This window comes from Necator americanus, chromosome IV (assembly GCF_031761385.1).
Source record: "Necator americanus strain Aroian chromosome IV, whole genome shotgun sequence".
Taxonomy (NCBI): Eukaryota; Metazoa; Nematoda; class Chromadorea; order Rhabditida; family Ancylostomatidae; genus Necator; species Necator americanus.
The window spans coordinates 24,876,176-24,890,874 of NC_087374.1; the positions used below are offsets into that span (position 1 = coordinate 24,876,176).

Genomic DNA, 14,699 nt, shown 5'->3' on the forward strand with positions numbered 1-14,699 from the left:
GAACGTTGGAACGTTGTGGAAAAACTGAAGACATATTCTTATCTCATTTAAACTTTTGTTTTCGTTACTCTGATTTTCTTTATCGCTTTTCTTCTAAATATCATTAAATAATGTTGCGACATTCACACATTCACATTCATAGGAGATCGTCTGTTACTCTTTTTCATTATAGTCACTTTTTCAGGTCATGTGCCTCTGTTACCCGTTCCGGGTTGTGTTTTTTTAGCATAGTTTTGCCGTTTTGAGAGAATCACTTCAATTTTTGTCTTCATGACCTCACCTAGCCTTTGCCCTTGCCTCCACACTTTTCTAGGATGACTGTTGAGAACCACTACCTCTGCATCGACGAAGTAACGCCTTATCAGAAAGCGAAAATTGCCGAGCTTAGAGAAAAGACTTCAAGACATTTGGCCAGATACCCTGACTACGATACTGATTTTTCGCTGCTCAGATGGTTGATGGGATGGGACTACAACATAGGTTAATGTATTGGATTTCGTTTTTGACTTCGCGATCAATTTTTTCTCTTTAGATGTTATTGTACCAAAGCTCAGGGATACTCTTGACGTACTGTGTTCTCTCAGATTGGATGAGATGGATGTAGAAGATGTTGCTGAACTAAACGCAACGATACGCTCGATGTCTAATATCTGTGACTACTTTCCTGGTAGATAAATGTATCCTGAAAGAAAAAAATTCACCCAAAAACTATCAAATTCGAATCACCCAGGTGGTCTCATGTGTCAAGATGATGAGGGAAACGTTGTTTATTTGCAAGCACTCGCTCGGACTCACCCGAAGTCGCTGATCCGAGCCGGATGCATCAGCGATCTTTACCGACTGAGCATAGTCGAGGCCGAACTCGCTTTCAAACTTGTGAGGTGTGGTTATGGGAGTGTGTTTAGCAGAAATTTCTTCCTGCACATGCTGTGATTTCAGAAAAGCTGAGAAGGCCACCGGAAGAAAACTTGGAGCCAGACTTGTTATTGATCTGGACGAATTCGGTATGGATGTCCTGTATCCGCCTGCTCTCACTGCCTATCTCAATCTACTCACGCTGCTTCAAGTAAATGTGCACTTATCGAGTTTATTTTCTAAATCTTCTGCTTACCACGCAACAGATTCATCTCTGGTGAAGGTCAATTCTCTTTACTCCTGCCTTGATCCAGACCTGAAGTACTACTGCTATTGTTACATCTATACACGAATAATGTGTTTGCATGGCAGAAGACTGAAGACAAAATTGGATGTCCACGGATGAGCTCCAAATGGGTTTCTGAATGCTAGGGAAAAATGTTTAGTGCGCTGTGGATAATAAATCAGCATGAATATCATTATAAGCATCAGTTTTTTGCATCCATCGAAGAAAAAGCTATGCAGCAGTCATGGACGTGCATTTGAAAGCAGCATACCACATACACTTTGGGATTAACACGAATAGATGAGGTTCCGTGCGTAGATCACCCATATAGTCCCAAAAGTCCCAGAGAAAACGACCTTGTCGACCGAAATTTACCCATTCAACAACGTATCGCGTACGGCATTACCTAAGCGAGAAAGAGAACGAGAGAGGATTAAACGTGAGCGAGAAAGGGACCGTTATCGGCTCCAAAACTATAACAGAGCATATAATTATGATGAATATGAAGAGGAAGAATATGATGACAATTATGATAGCGAGATGGGTGACTTGACTGGATGACCACGGACAATTAAAGAACTGTTGAAGCGGTCCCTTCCGCTCGCTGGCAGACCCGCTCAATCTTCTCTTCCTTACTCTCTCATACGTTGCCGTTGTTAGGTGCCTCGTAGGAGAATTCGATCATTTCACATCCCACTATATCCCGCAGAAATACGTAAAATTAATAAGAATACGTGTGAAACAGAGTTCGTTGCACCCAGCGATGCAACTTAATACGTGTAAAATTAATAAGAGATTAACAATGAATTAATAACAGCGAGTGGAATCGAAAATCTGCGGCTGCATAGATTGGGGAGCTTCTTCCAGTAGCATTGCGTTGTTGGATGTTGGACATTCAAAGAATTGCTTGCGTTCTATCGCGTAAGAAGTTACGTCGTAGGTGCAACCAAAGCCGTGCCTAACGTTTTTTTTTTTTGTTTTTCCCGGATTATCAGACGGAATTGAGCTTGATGGCGCTCCGAATTATGAACCACACCTTCATTCTTACCTATTCGTGGAGAAATCCCTTTACCGTCAATTTTGCGTAGTGCTGCTTTTAAGAGAACACTGAGCTATCGCGTGTTCTATCGCTTTATGATCGTGAACTACCGTACGATAAACAACACACAACATGTAGGGGGTACCAGAATACAGGTAGATGTGTACTCCGAACTTCGATCTTGTCTCCATTCTTCATTTTCTTACTTTGGAGATTTTGAGAGTTGCTCTCAAAGTGGAGCAGTGAGTGTTCTAAAAAAAAGCTAACTTTAGAAAAAAAAAGAAACTCAGATTTTTCTGTGAGTTCAGATCATTAAAACACATTAGTTGTTTACTACAGAGTTTATGCAGTTTACAACTAATCTCAGGCGTTGTTCCCCGACTTCGGGAGACGTATCTATGTCATCAACTCACCTATGATGATCAAAACGGTCTATGCAATGATTCAACCTGTGCTTTCTAAGCAAACAAGAGAAAAGGTGAGTGCAGACCAAACATCAATAATGTTGACTGATGCAACTGTAAACAATCAGTATAAACAACTGAATATGTGGCTACTCTTTATCTTTAAGTATACATTAGAAACGACTGGTGGATTAACGAAGTTTGGCGTAGGTTTCTAAAGAAATGTGTCACGTGTTAGTTTCACTGACCTCATGACCGTTTCAGGTGGTCTTCTTGGGCAACGATTGGAAAGACATCCTTGCGAAAGAGGTACGAATATCATCACTACATTTCTTTAATCTTAGAAAAGTTTTCAAAACTTCCTTATGAGTTTTTACTTTCCTAGCCCCTTTGGGATGTCGTCCCCTGCTCTGCTGATTTCTGCGAAACCACCACTTTCAAAGCTTTACCATGCCTCAATTTTTAACCTCTACCTGTCCGTGTAACCATCATTTCGATAGGAATGAAGAACTTAAATGCCACTTACTTGATGTCGACAGTCTACTAAAATATTCTGCTCTCGTTTCGCCGAAGCACCGTTAAAATCTTGAGATTTGTTGAGAAATGTGGTCGTCAAAGAAATTGTGGTGCAAAAAATTGTTCCAGCTTGGCCCAAACAATATTTATCCGCACTGGGGCGGCACCAAAGCGTCCGTTTTGCCAACAGGAGACATTCGAATGGGCGGAAAGGTCCCGGAGAAGCTACAGTTCGTTCTCTAAGGCTCTTTTGTAGTGTAAATCTAAGGCTCCGATAAAGCTTGTTCCAGATATAAAGCGGATGACAATATCGACGACAACAAAAAGGGGCTCGAAAAGATTACCATCCCTGCTAGATCGAGGAATGAGGTGGAGTTGAACTTAGCTGTTTGCGAAAAATGATTAAGGCGGTTTTGGCCCGATTGCTCTGTATTGTTAAGCAAAAAGATTCCTAACCAAGCAGGCATAGAGTTAGAAGATGTGTAATAAGTGAATTCAACTTCTGAGGTGCCATCCGGCACTTATGAAATACTTCTGCAACATGGCAGTTTCTAGGTATCGATAGTGTTATTCACTGCAGCTGATAGATCTATAATTTGGCTAATATGCTCTTGAGACTACAAGTTGTCTTATATGTTGGCAGGAATTCCTTTCTTTTCTTCGTGCCAATACTTAAGGTGTAAGGGGTAGTTTTCAACAATTTGACTGAAAAGAAAGAAGAAAAGCCAAGAATCAAAACTCTCAAAAGCATCAACGTAGGCACCCGACGAGGCGACTCTGTCGTATATTCACGTAGACTGAGGCATACTGTACCTCTGTACCTCAGCCGAATAGACGAATTCAAGCTCCTTCAATCCTAGCCTTGTTGGCGGGAGTTGCACGTTTTCACCCTGATGCTTGAACTACACATCGAGTTCCGTGACCTACCTTTCCATGTCCAACGTCCGTCAATTTACTACACGGTGCAGCCCGGCGGATATTTCTTAAAAGTGAGGTTATAAATATTCTTAGCACTTCTGTTAAGGTAAAAGTGAAGGGTGAGAAGGGAAAGACTCTTCGGTGGATATGGCGAGTTGGAACCGGCGACGTAGATTTCGGGATTCAGAAGAATGGAGAAATGGTGGGTGAACACTCTAATTCGAGTCTTTAATACATCTGGGAGAAGACTCCCAAATGTATCGCCTGTGAAGACTTCCCTCATTGCACTTGTTCAATAACATCGAGAAACGTTCACAACAATCTAACTGGTATTACCTCCATATTTCAGGCTTACCCAACGTTCCGCATCTCAACGGAATTTCATCCTGAAATTGGAAGAATGGAATGCAAAGAGACAGGAGAATACACATTCTTTTTCGATAATTCGCATGGAAAGGTGTGGAGCAAAGAGGTTTCGTACAAAATCTGGCAAGAATAGTCATCTGTGTTTCGCCAAGAACGCTCAATCACTCCCTCACTCCCGAATTTGTGCCATATTGAAGACATCCTCTTGGAATCCTCTTGAATTAAAGTCGTGTATGTATAAATAATATGTAAATAAAATTTCTATTTATTTCATTTCCACGTTGTAGAATTCTTCAGAAATCCAACATAGAGTGTTAAGCAGAAAAAAAGACATTCTGCTTTTTTCAAGCTATTGACGCTCTCTCATCTTCCGCATACTTGGTCGGAGTGTTAGAAAGGGGAAAAGTTGGGCTTATTCGGTAGAGATCAAAACCACTCAGAAGTAAATTCCATTGAATTCTTATATTCTTTGCTTTCTTTCAAAAGTAAGTTACGCCTCAGCAACATGGATTTATCAGCTTCCTAAACATCTGTTCTCTTTCTTTAAAACTATTAATAGCGTGAAGGCAAGGACCAAGTTTGTAAGGGATAAAGAAGATAAAAGTGCGTGTCGTTGATCAATCATTACAACTTTGGAATTTGTTCATCAATGCAATCAATATTCAAATCAAAATCGTAGAGGTTAAAAGGGGCATACCACAAAATTAACTATGTTTGAGTCCTTCGTGAGCAGGATTTGAGTCGTAGACTACGAATGTGTTGAGCATAATTCCTGCTATCGTCCTGAAAAACGGACGGGAAACGGATCGTGAACGCGACGCGTGCACGACAGTGGCACCTTTTAAGTAGAAGTTTCCCGCACCGTTTTTCAGGATAATTAGGTGAATTAAGCGTGAAAACGCTCATAGTCCTAGTCTACAACTCGGACCTTAAATTTTCCATGTGAGATCTCAACTTCGCCGGCTTCGTTGTATGCTGCGTTAAAGGCATCACCCTGCGAATCTGAGGTGGTACGGATCTCAGGTGGAGTATTCTTATACGGGACAGTAGATTATGAAAAGAAGGTGATTTCCCACTTCTTCCTAATTGCCGTAAAAAACGGTCCGGAAGATTCGGCACCGCACAAGGTCGGCGCGCTCCAGTCGAACTCCTCGTAGAAAATAGTGCGCCAGAACTCCTGAAGTCGTATCTTCACGTCCGTTTTCTACGGCAATTAGGAAAAAATGGACGGAATCACCCTCTCTCCATAATCTACTATTCCGTATACGAATACCCCACTTGAAATCCGTAGCACCTCAAATTCGTGGAGTGATGCCTTTAAATGAACGAGGAGGACAACATCGTTTTAGCAACCTTGCCCTTCCATGCAAGTCTCGTGCCGATTTATCGACTCTATGGATAGAAGACGAGGTTGGCCTTGGCCGATGCTTTTTTCTTGTACATTTTCTGAACAGGTACAAGTTTTCTCGGCGTTACACGCTCTACACCTACTGCTGGGTTGACGAGTATTTCGTGGAATTTTTTCGAACCCAAAAGTGCATGAGGAATTAAACGTACTGACAGACTGCTATGCAATCGTTTGACAGAGAACTGAGTTTGCATTGGCTACGATGTTTGTACTTTTGTTTTTCGTCCTATTAATTTTCTTCTTCCCATTTTCGGTAGCTATACTTTTGCATTTAATTGAAGTCATTTAAGCGAAATTGCTAATTGCATTGAACTGAATCTAAATTGAAAAATTTGTATTGCGTGCGGCGAGCGTCGAATGGGCTACTAAAATATTCAAGAAGAACAAAAAAGCACCTTGTAAAAAATGAGACCTCGAAAAATTTATCTAGTTGCAGTTAAAAGACGTTGGAAACGAAAAAAGAACAACGGATAGAAAAAAACTGGAAAAACAACAACGGAAATTTTATAATGAAATGTATTGGATAACTTGGCGTAGTTTTGCATACTCCCAAAAGAATTTAAAAAAAAAATTCTTGGTCATTCCATAAAATTGGTTCGAACAATTCGAGATTTGCCTTGTGGTCCTCGGATCACAAAATCTCCGTTCTCAAAACGCAAATGCAAACGCGGAGTTGTATTTTTAAGCACATATAGCTCCTTCTCCATTCAAGGCAGGGGGAACGGTAAAGAGGGTCCCGGCAGATTCTCCGCGAATGGCTCCGAGACATTACGTGTCCAGTGGATATGTCATTGGATACGCTAACATACCTCGATGAGGTCACCCTCCAGTCGCTTATGGAGATGCAGACAACCGTCTTCTGGCCACAGAGACGCAAATAACTACACTTATAAGGACCGAATAAACTGAAGAACAATATAGTTAGAGGCACATGCCATTTTCTTAGGTATTCTAATAATAGAACGGGAATATAATAGAACAATCATTTTAACTATTAAAAAAACAGGAACCAATAAAATCTAGATGATACAAGCACAAAGCCCTTATAGAGCGAAATAGTAATCCATGACTTGTCTCTTATTTCTCTCCAACGTTCAAACTCTTCTATAGGATCGGAGGCGAAAAGCTGGGGAAAGTGAAACTCCCTGCTTTGAATAGATTTGAGTCATTTGCGATCAGCTGATAATGGGATCAATATTAATGCGTCACGCCCTAGTCTACATAATTTCCAACCGTTTCAAGGGATTTCAAGGAATTTGAGGCGCAAAGAATACAGAAAAAACGACTTCATCAAAATGTAGCTGGAACTTAAACAAGGTTTTTCGTAGAAACACTACAGAAATACTACAGATTTGAAAGGTATAGATGAAGCAATAGCAACGAAAACCCAGCAAATATTTTTCATACATCTCTCACGTGGAAATCATCTCAGGTTTCGCAAAAAAAAATGTTAGAAGTGCAAAAAACCAGTTCCGTGGAGGGGCCACTTGTTTACGGTGTACAGTGTCTAGAGGGTTTACGTTTCAATGATGACCTTCCTTAATAAAGTGGAATTCACAGCATGCTTCCGTGTACGAACAGCGTTTGGATACTTAGTGTCCAATGTTACCTGTTTTACTGCAGAAAGACCGAAGACTTTCTGTGGTTGCAGATACAGGAAATCTTCGTCTAATGACTGTCATTTACGACCAGGTCAGGTCGTATACAGTGGCGGCAGGAAATCATGGTCACGAGCGCGTTGCTGTCTGTCGACAGTATCAATTCCTTCCCCACAAGTTCTCTCCTGCCGCCATTTTTTTTCGCTTTAAACTAGATGTTTTCAGAATGACTGTTGATGCGTGCAAGACGTTCGAAAAAGATGGAAAATCGTACAGGATCTATGATGAAAACTCAGTGAACCAGATTCAAGAGAGGGTAAAACGTCACTATTACAATCAGCACAAGAAACAAACTGTAGAGTTCGTGGATGAGATGGTATGGTTCTCTATTTAAGAGTCATTCATTGTTTTATCTTTATTTGTCTCTAGCATAAGAAATGGTTGTCCTTCAATCACGCAAAGATGCCGATTCTGGAAGCGCTGGATGTACTTGCCAACTTTCTCGACGAAAGTGACCCTGACGTAAGTAACTAGCAACCTAAGTAGAACTTGAGTACTAGGAGCTGTTCCTTCAATATAGGTGGTAAGCATTTTTACTGTCTTTATGCCTAACTATCAGGTAGATGAGGCGAATCTCAAACACGCCTACCAGACCGCCGAACGTCTTCGCAAAGCACATCCTCAGAAGCCATGGATGCACCTTGCCGGTCTCGTGCACGACCTCGGAAAGGTGATGAGCGTGTGGGGAGAGAACCAGTGGGCAGTTACAGGTGTGACAGTCACAGAACATAGCTTTTCCTAGGACGATAATTGCGACTGTTAGGTTGAACGGTTTAGATATCCTGATCAGCGGAACTCCTAGAAGAGAATACAAAAAGTGAAAAATAAAGGAAGGAATGAGTTAGAACGACAATGATATTGCATACAAATGACTGAGCAATTACCAAGCTCTGAATGTAGGAAGCGAATAATTTAATACTTGCGAGATCAATCAGATTTATGAAGGCTAGTAAAATACGCTGACGCTGCTGACGCTTACTCTTTAACTGTTGTATGATCCACTTAATACGCCCTAGCTGAGAATATAACTCTCTATCCGAGTGACAGCCCCTCTAAAGAGGGTGTCTTTTCTAACATTAAGGGGCCATAGTCATCCTAGTCAACATTTTAGCATTTTCGTTATCAGTCCCCAATGCTGTGAATTACTACAATATTATATTAAGAGAACTTCTTGGAAAGCACCTCAGTCTGCTACTAAAGAACTATACCGCCATCCCGTTCCTCTCTTCTTGAATGAAGAGCCAGTTCTGCATCAAATGAGCTTCCATCCAAATCGTCAAGTTCTTGTCTATGAAAGTTCTCTATTTGCAGTTAAAATGACCGATAGATTCAGATATACGCTAGATCAGCTGGCCGGGGGTGGGGGTGAGGGTATGAAAGGGTGGGGGAGGGGACACAGCCGAGATTGGAATGTGGTATCAATGGAGAATGTTGCCACAATGATGGTAAGAATTAATGGTAGTTCCCATAGCTGTCTGGATTTAACTCTATCGGGACCGTCAGAAGAACCATTTCTCGACGAGGATTTCTTCTTCGTTTTCTTCTTCCTTTCCTTGACGTGACATGCCCAACATCGGAAGGGATGACGTGTGCGATTAAAATAAAGGGATAAAAGAATAAATGCCCATTCCCTCAGATGGTCAGGAAGGGTGAGCAAGAGATCAGGCTAGATATCAAACTTCATTCCCTTTCGTAGCAAAGACTACTCCATACGAGCTTCAAAGGGAAATCATCTCTGTGCTATAAATCGCAACGTTTGGGACTACTGTAGTGCCTCTCCAGCTCCGTTAATAGTTTTATTCTTCTCTCCTTGTCCTCTTCTATCGCTTTCCAGTAAATTCTCTTGTGCTAAGAAATGAGAAAAAAAAACGATCTTGCGACTACTCTTTGTCTCCATTTTGGCAGACAACAAATCTTCCGCACAGAAAGCAAAGGTCCGATCATGCGTAGGAATTTGGTATAACAATGACATTCTTCGGGAAAAACCTGATCCAAGAACCAACAAACTAGACGATCGAATCACAATCTACGTAATGATTTATCGGCGTCAGAATACGCAACGAAAACTGCTACATCACTGCACCACTATAATTGTGTATAATTTACTCCCGTCAGGTGACACCTATCCCGTTGGTTGTGAACCGTCAGACACAATTGTTTATGGAGTTAGCAGCTTCGAAGGAAATCCAGATATGTCGAATCCCAAGTACAAGTAGGTCAACTTCTCTTATTTTCGGTTTTTCTCCGAAAAAATCATTACGTCGCTGCTATTGTAGTATTGTAGTACCGAAATAGGAATGTACAATATTGGATGCGGTTTGGAAAACTTGAAAATGTGCTGGAGCCATGACGAATACATGTATCAGGTAGGCGATGGCGTAAAATTGTGGTGATTCCACTCTATACTAGTATAGACCATATTTACAGCGGACGTATTCTAAACATTGTGGAAACGTGATGTTTCTCGTTTCATAACTGCGGCGAGATATTTCATACAGTTCAAATATTCCCTGTCCGCGTGCTACTCTGTTTTCGACTGAGCTTTGGTGTGCGGCGCTGTCGTATCTTACAGTCGACATTAAAGGCATCACCCCACGAATCTGAGGTGGTGCAGATTTCAGGTGGAGTATTCGTATACGGGATGGGAGACTATGGAGAGGGGGTGATTCCGTCCATTTCTTCCTAATTGCCGTAGAAAACGGCCCGGAAGATGCGGCGCCGCACAAGACTGGCGCGCTCCAATCGAACCTCTTGTACAAAATGGTGCGCCAAAACGAATGAAGCCGTATCTTCCGGGCAGTTTTTTACGGCAATTAAGAAGAAATGGACGGAATCACCCCCTCTCCGTAGTCTCCCATCCTATACAGGTGGAGTATACGAATACTCCACCTAAAATCTGCACCACCTCAGATTCGTGGGGTGATGCCTTTAAGCTTGGTGGAATTACGTAAGCGGCTGCGCTCGAAGCGGTGCGGTGGAACATAGCGGTTAGCGTTGAGCGGGGACCTTTGGTTACACTATTCATGGTTGCAGTTCGCGAGTCTCATTCCTCGATCACAACCACTGGCTTCACCGCGCCGTTTCGAAACGCGGGCACTTACGCAACTGCTCCGTTTTTAACCGACTATGACTGCGCACTCTGCTCGAAGCCAATCTTCGGTTCAACTCAGTAATACGCTCGCATTCACCTGCAATGGTGTTGAAAACCGATCATCTTTGTACGTCTACGAGATGTTGCTCCACGAGTGAGAAATTTCTGCTTAGACAGGAGTAGAATTGAAGTTTTTAGATTCTACAACAGATAGAAAATCACAATGGTTAACCTCCAAACACCTATTCCGTCACGGTGTCTTTATTCGAGTCAGCAGTAAAATAGTTGGAGTTCTCTTGAAGAACGACTCAAATTTTTTAGGTGCTGCTTAATCACGGCTCGACCCTTCCTGAGGATGCGCTTTACGCAATTCGCTTCCATTCTTTCTATCCATATCACTCACACAATGCATATAAACAGTTCATGAATTCCAGGGATGAGCAGTTCTTAGATGCAGTGCTACTTCTTAAGTAAGTCCTTACTACTATTTTTCAACGAAAAAAAAAACTTAACTTAAAAGCTGTTACCTGCTTCTCCATTCTTGAACACTTGGTCTTTTTCAGCAGCTGCGACTTATACTCAAAGAACGACGAAGAACCTAATATCGAAGATTTGAAACCGTACTACCAATCATTGATCGACAAGTATATTCCCGGCGAAGTCGCCTGGTAAGACGTGCAATAGTTCAGAAGGATTCGATAAAGATTATCAAGGAAGAAACTGTGTCAAATGTAGAAAATCAGTTGGTTTCAGTTTCAAGGTTGCCAACTAACTGCTTAAACCGGCTAAATCTAAAATCTAAACGAGTTCTTAATAGAATGAAGAAATCCTCAATTTAAAAAAAGGTTAGAATTCGAAATGTCCACATCGGCTAGCAAGCTTCTTTAGTCCTGAAGACAGGGTCGTTATTTCCAAACTAACATGACAATACATTTTGAAGGAAATTTGAAGTGTTTGACTTCTTGGTTACAGGTTATACGGATGCGCTAGTCTTCTGGAAAGTATGTGGAGGATGCGAAAGTGTAAGGATGAGAATGCGCGCAAATCAAAATGAATTTTAAATGCATATTTTTGCCAAAGGATGTGTCCAGAGACGTGATTAACGCGACAAATTTTTGATAGAGGAGGGAACAGATTTTTTGGTGATTTGGTTGAGCTGTGGCCAAGATATTGGTATTTATTAGCAGCTCACGTTTCGGCGTTTTCGCCTTCGTCAGAGCCTGGAAAAAATCATGGCCATTAGACTTATTCTCTCAAGCACCTTATCACCTACAGAAAGCATCCAAATTGTAGGCAAACTCAAACAGCAACACATTGACTAGTGTGTTTCTACCTCATTAGCTAGAGTTTGTAACGCAACAGACCACCACGTACCACAACTACGAGTCACAAAGGTTTTTATAGGGACATGATGGCCCGCCCAGTAAATCAAAACCCGCACAGATTTTGACATGGGCTAATTCGTCTGTGATCGCAATGCACTCATCCTTCCTGTTCTGTTTCTGGACTTTTGGCGGTGATCCAAAATGCCTCGAGTGTTCTGCGTGCTATGATCTCGGTCTCGAACGACAGTACAGTGACCTAGCTCTGCCTCTATTCCGGATTTTTATGGCTTATTTTACGGTGTGCTTCGAGCGGGGTAGAGAGTAGTAGACTTCGCAAGTCCATCTAGATGCTTCTTGAACCGAATACACAGTGGGCATCCCGTTTCCCCTACATAATCGTCACCGCACAACCTGCACGTGATACGATACTCTACTCCTGATACCATGCAATCACCCTCACGGACATACGGACAAATCGCGCAGCTGGGAGTTGTGCAGAGTCGGTCATACGCACGATTAAGCACCAGCTGACACTTGAGGTTTGCTGGTGGTATTTCCACAACTCTCACGTCGTTCTGAAGATCCGCTCCTCGCAAACAGCTCCGTGCCGCTCTCATATCATCGGATATGTAAGGTAAACAGAACGGAATATTTTCTGGGCCATCCACTATGTTGGATCTTCGAGAAGATTGTCGTGCTACACAGTCTTCAGCTGGGTACCCATTGGATATTGCCACTTTATGGGCCAGTTAGGGAAAAGACATTCAAATTCAAATTCAAATCTGCACTAATGGAACTGCACAGAGAGCGCAAAAAATCGTTTTCAGAGCACAGAGACCGTTCTTAACTCTCAAATGCGGATTGCGGAGAGGCCATCTCTCAGACTATTTCGGTTGTTTTTTTTTGTTGAAAGTACTGCATGATGAGGCTTAGCTGTTCGCTCTATTTACCTACTTCTCTTAGTAATGCAAAAAGGTGAACCACAAAAATCCAAGCGAGAAGAATGTTATCATATATATTTGTATAGGAAAATGTGTTATGTAGAAGGAAAACTGACTAAGAAGTATCTCCTCCCTAATATCAAGGAACTGACTTGGGCGGGATAAGGTCTAATTATCGAATCTGGACAAGGCATTTGACGACTAAGAACGATATTTGTGGTCTGAGACCATTTTTTTTTGTGAGGCCGACTCTAGGTGCAATTCGACCAAAGCAGTTTTGAGTGCCTTTTCCAAATTCCCTTTCGTTCGAGAGAGTATATGTCAGACAAAATTAAAGTTGTGTTGCCGACATCCCGTTGAACATATCTTGCGTCTACTACATTCAAGCCAGAACTTCATAACTTCTAATGCGAACTATGTGAGCGAATCCGCTTAAAGTAACCCAGGCGGTATCCTTTTTTTTGCTAGTGCCCTTTTGTCTGCCCTAGTGAAACTGGCGAGGATTCCACCGCTACCTTCACAACCCGCTCCAGGCGCAGCCACCTACACAACTGCACTAGACTTCAGGTCGTTTTGTCCCGACCGTGGAACTAAGCTATAGAATATCCATCCGTAAAATCCAACCCAAAAGAGTACTCAGTAGTCCGAACTCGTTTTGGTTGCGAAGATATGTGAATGATGCATCAGCAGGAAGATGCTGAATTATGATCCTGGAGAGCTTACAATCATTCGTGGCGTAATCTTATAATCCTTGGTACAGTTGTATGGTATGTATGGACCAACACCATAAAAGTAAAATGTCCGAAATCGAATCAGTAGATAAACGATGTACTATTGGTCGTACACTCTTCAACTTCCTGACACAGTTAAAGATTTCAACAACAGATCGGTCGCTTGCCCAATGCCTGTTTTACGTCCCCCCAAGCAATACCGGCCCTACGATTAAATCGAAAATAATTGGCAGCACTTTGGGGACGTTTCAAAGAGATTTCACATTTCTCTCAACAGCAGCTTCAACTCCACACTCGCTCTACTATAATTACAGAAGAATACCTTCTGCGAAATCATATCTTTTCTTCTCCCTTTCAATCTTTCAACCGTACCATGTAAACCTATCGACACTTAGCAAATAGCAACGAGTCGAAAAGGGAGATACTCTGACTGCAAAAAAATCATTTGCAGTGACAGATCTCTAGTTTGGTTGCCGTGGGAGATTTTCTTTAGTTGCCAGAACACCAAGTACTGATAATAACTTTATACTTGTGTGGCTACAGTGCGATTCCGACGCACTTTGATAATGATATTTCTGATTTTTTGATTTTGGCTTTTTCTGATAATGCAAGCCAGGAAGTTTACCTGCGACGGCATCGAACTGACCGAGACGAGGGGACGCCACCTACTGAATGCCGTGTATGACACTGAAGCAGAACTGTTCTTAGGAACATACGACAGTAGAGGAGTCGCCGCCTACGCTCCAACGTCAAGTTACAAAGAAGAAGAAGAAGTCGAAGCTTTTTATATGGACTGAAGAGCTTATTGGTGATTTCAGCGCCGAAATTGGAGCGAGAAGTCAGCTGAAAACCGATCTTTCCATACGCTTCGTCAGATTTGGCCAGCATCCGTTCCGCCTGATTGATGCTTGATGTTATAAGAACGATATCATCAGCGGAACGAAGATGGTGTAAATGCCGGCCGTCAATTTTCACTCCCATGTTATCCCATTCCAATCTTCGTATCGCGTTCTCGACAGTGGCATTGGGTGAAATTTTGTCAACCTGACGAACCCCTCTCTTCACGTCGATTATGACATGATTGTAGAATGGTGAAACTTTGGTCGTAAAAGTTGCTATACAACTCACAAAGTCTCTTTAGTTATGGAGTAGGGAGGACTG

General features: G+C 42.1%; 1 protein-coding gene across 3 annotated transcripts; it reads left to right on the top strand.

Annotated features, from left to right (window-relative positions):
- Nucleotides 1-314: 314 nt before the first annotated feature.
- Nucleotides 315-14,450, top strand: RB195_002597 (uncharacterized protein; the record flags this gene model as incomplete). Of its 3 annotated transcripts, XM_064199929.1 has the most annotated exons (14): nucleotides 315-480; nucleotides 533-667; nucleotides 731-881; nucleotides 940-1,066; nucleotides 2,548-2,658; nucleotides 2,849-2,893; nucleotides 3,230-3,330; nucleotides 3,391-3,469; nucleotides 4,125-4,220; nucleotides 4,368-4,475; nucleotides 7,416-7,546; nucleotides 7,616-7,766; nucleotides 7,820-7,912; nucleotides 8,010-8,192. In XM_064199929.1, 14 exons carry the CDS (start codon nucleotides 315-317, stop codon nucleotides 8,190-8,192), a joined length of 1,677 nt encoding a protein of 558 aa, XP_064055810.1. The 3 variants fall into 3 exon arrangements, with proteins under 3 accessions (XP_064055810.1, XP_013290823.1, XP_013290822.2); XM_013435369.2 differs by lacking the exons at nucleotides 7,416-7,546; nucleotides 7,616-7,766; nucleotides 7,820-7,912; nucleotides 8,010-8,192 and having other exon boundaries at nucleotides 4,368-4,517; XM_013435368.2 differs by lacking the exons at nucleotides 315-480; nucleotides 533-667; nucleotides 731-881; ... (6 more) ...; nucleotides 4,368-4,475; nucleotides 7,416-7,546 and adding exons at nucleotides 9,566-9,662; nucleotides 9,735-9,816; nucleotides 10,863-11,011; ... (1 more) ...; nucleotides 11,482-11,563; nucleotides 14,247-14,450 and having other exon boundaries at nucleotides 7,617-7,766; nucleotides 8,010-8,160.
- Between the last annotated feature and the right edge of the window lie 249 nt (nucleotides 14,451-14,699).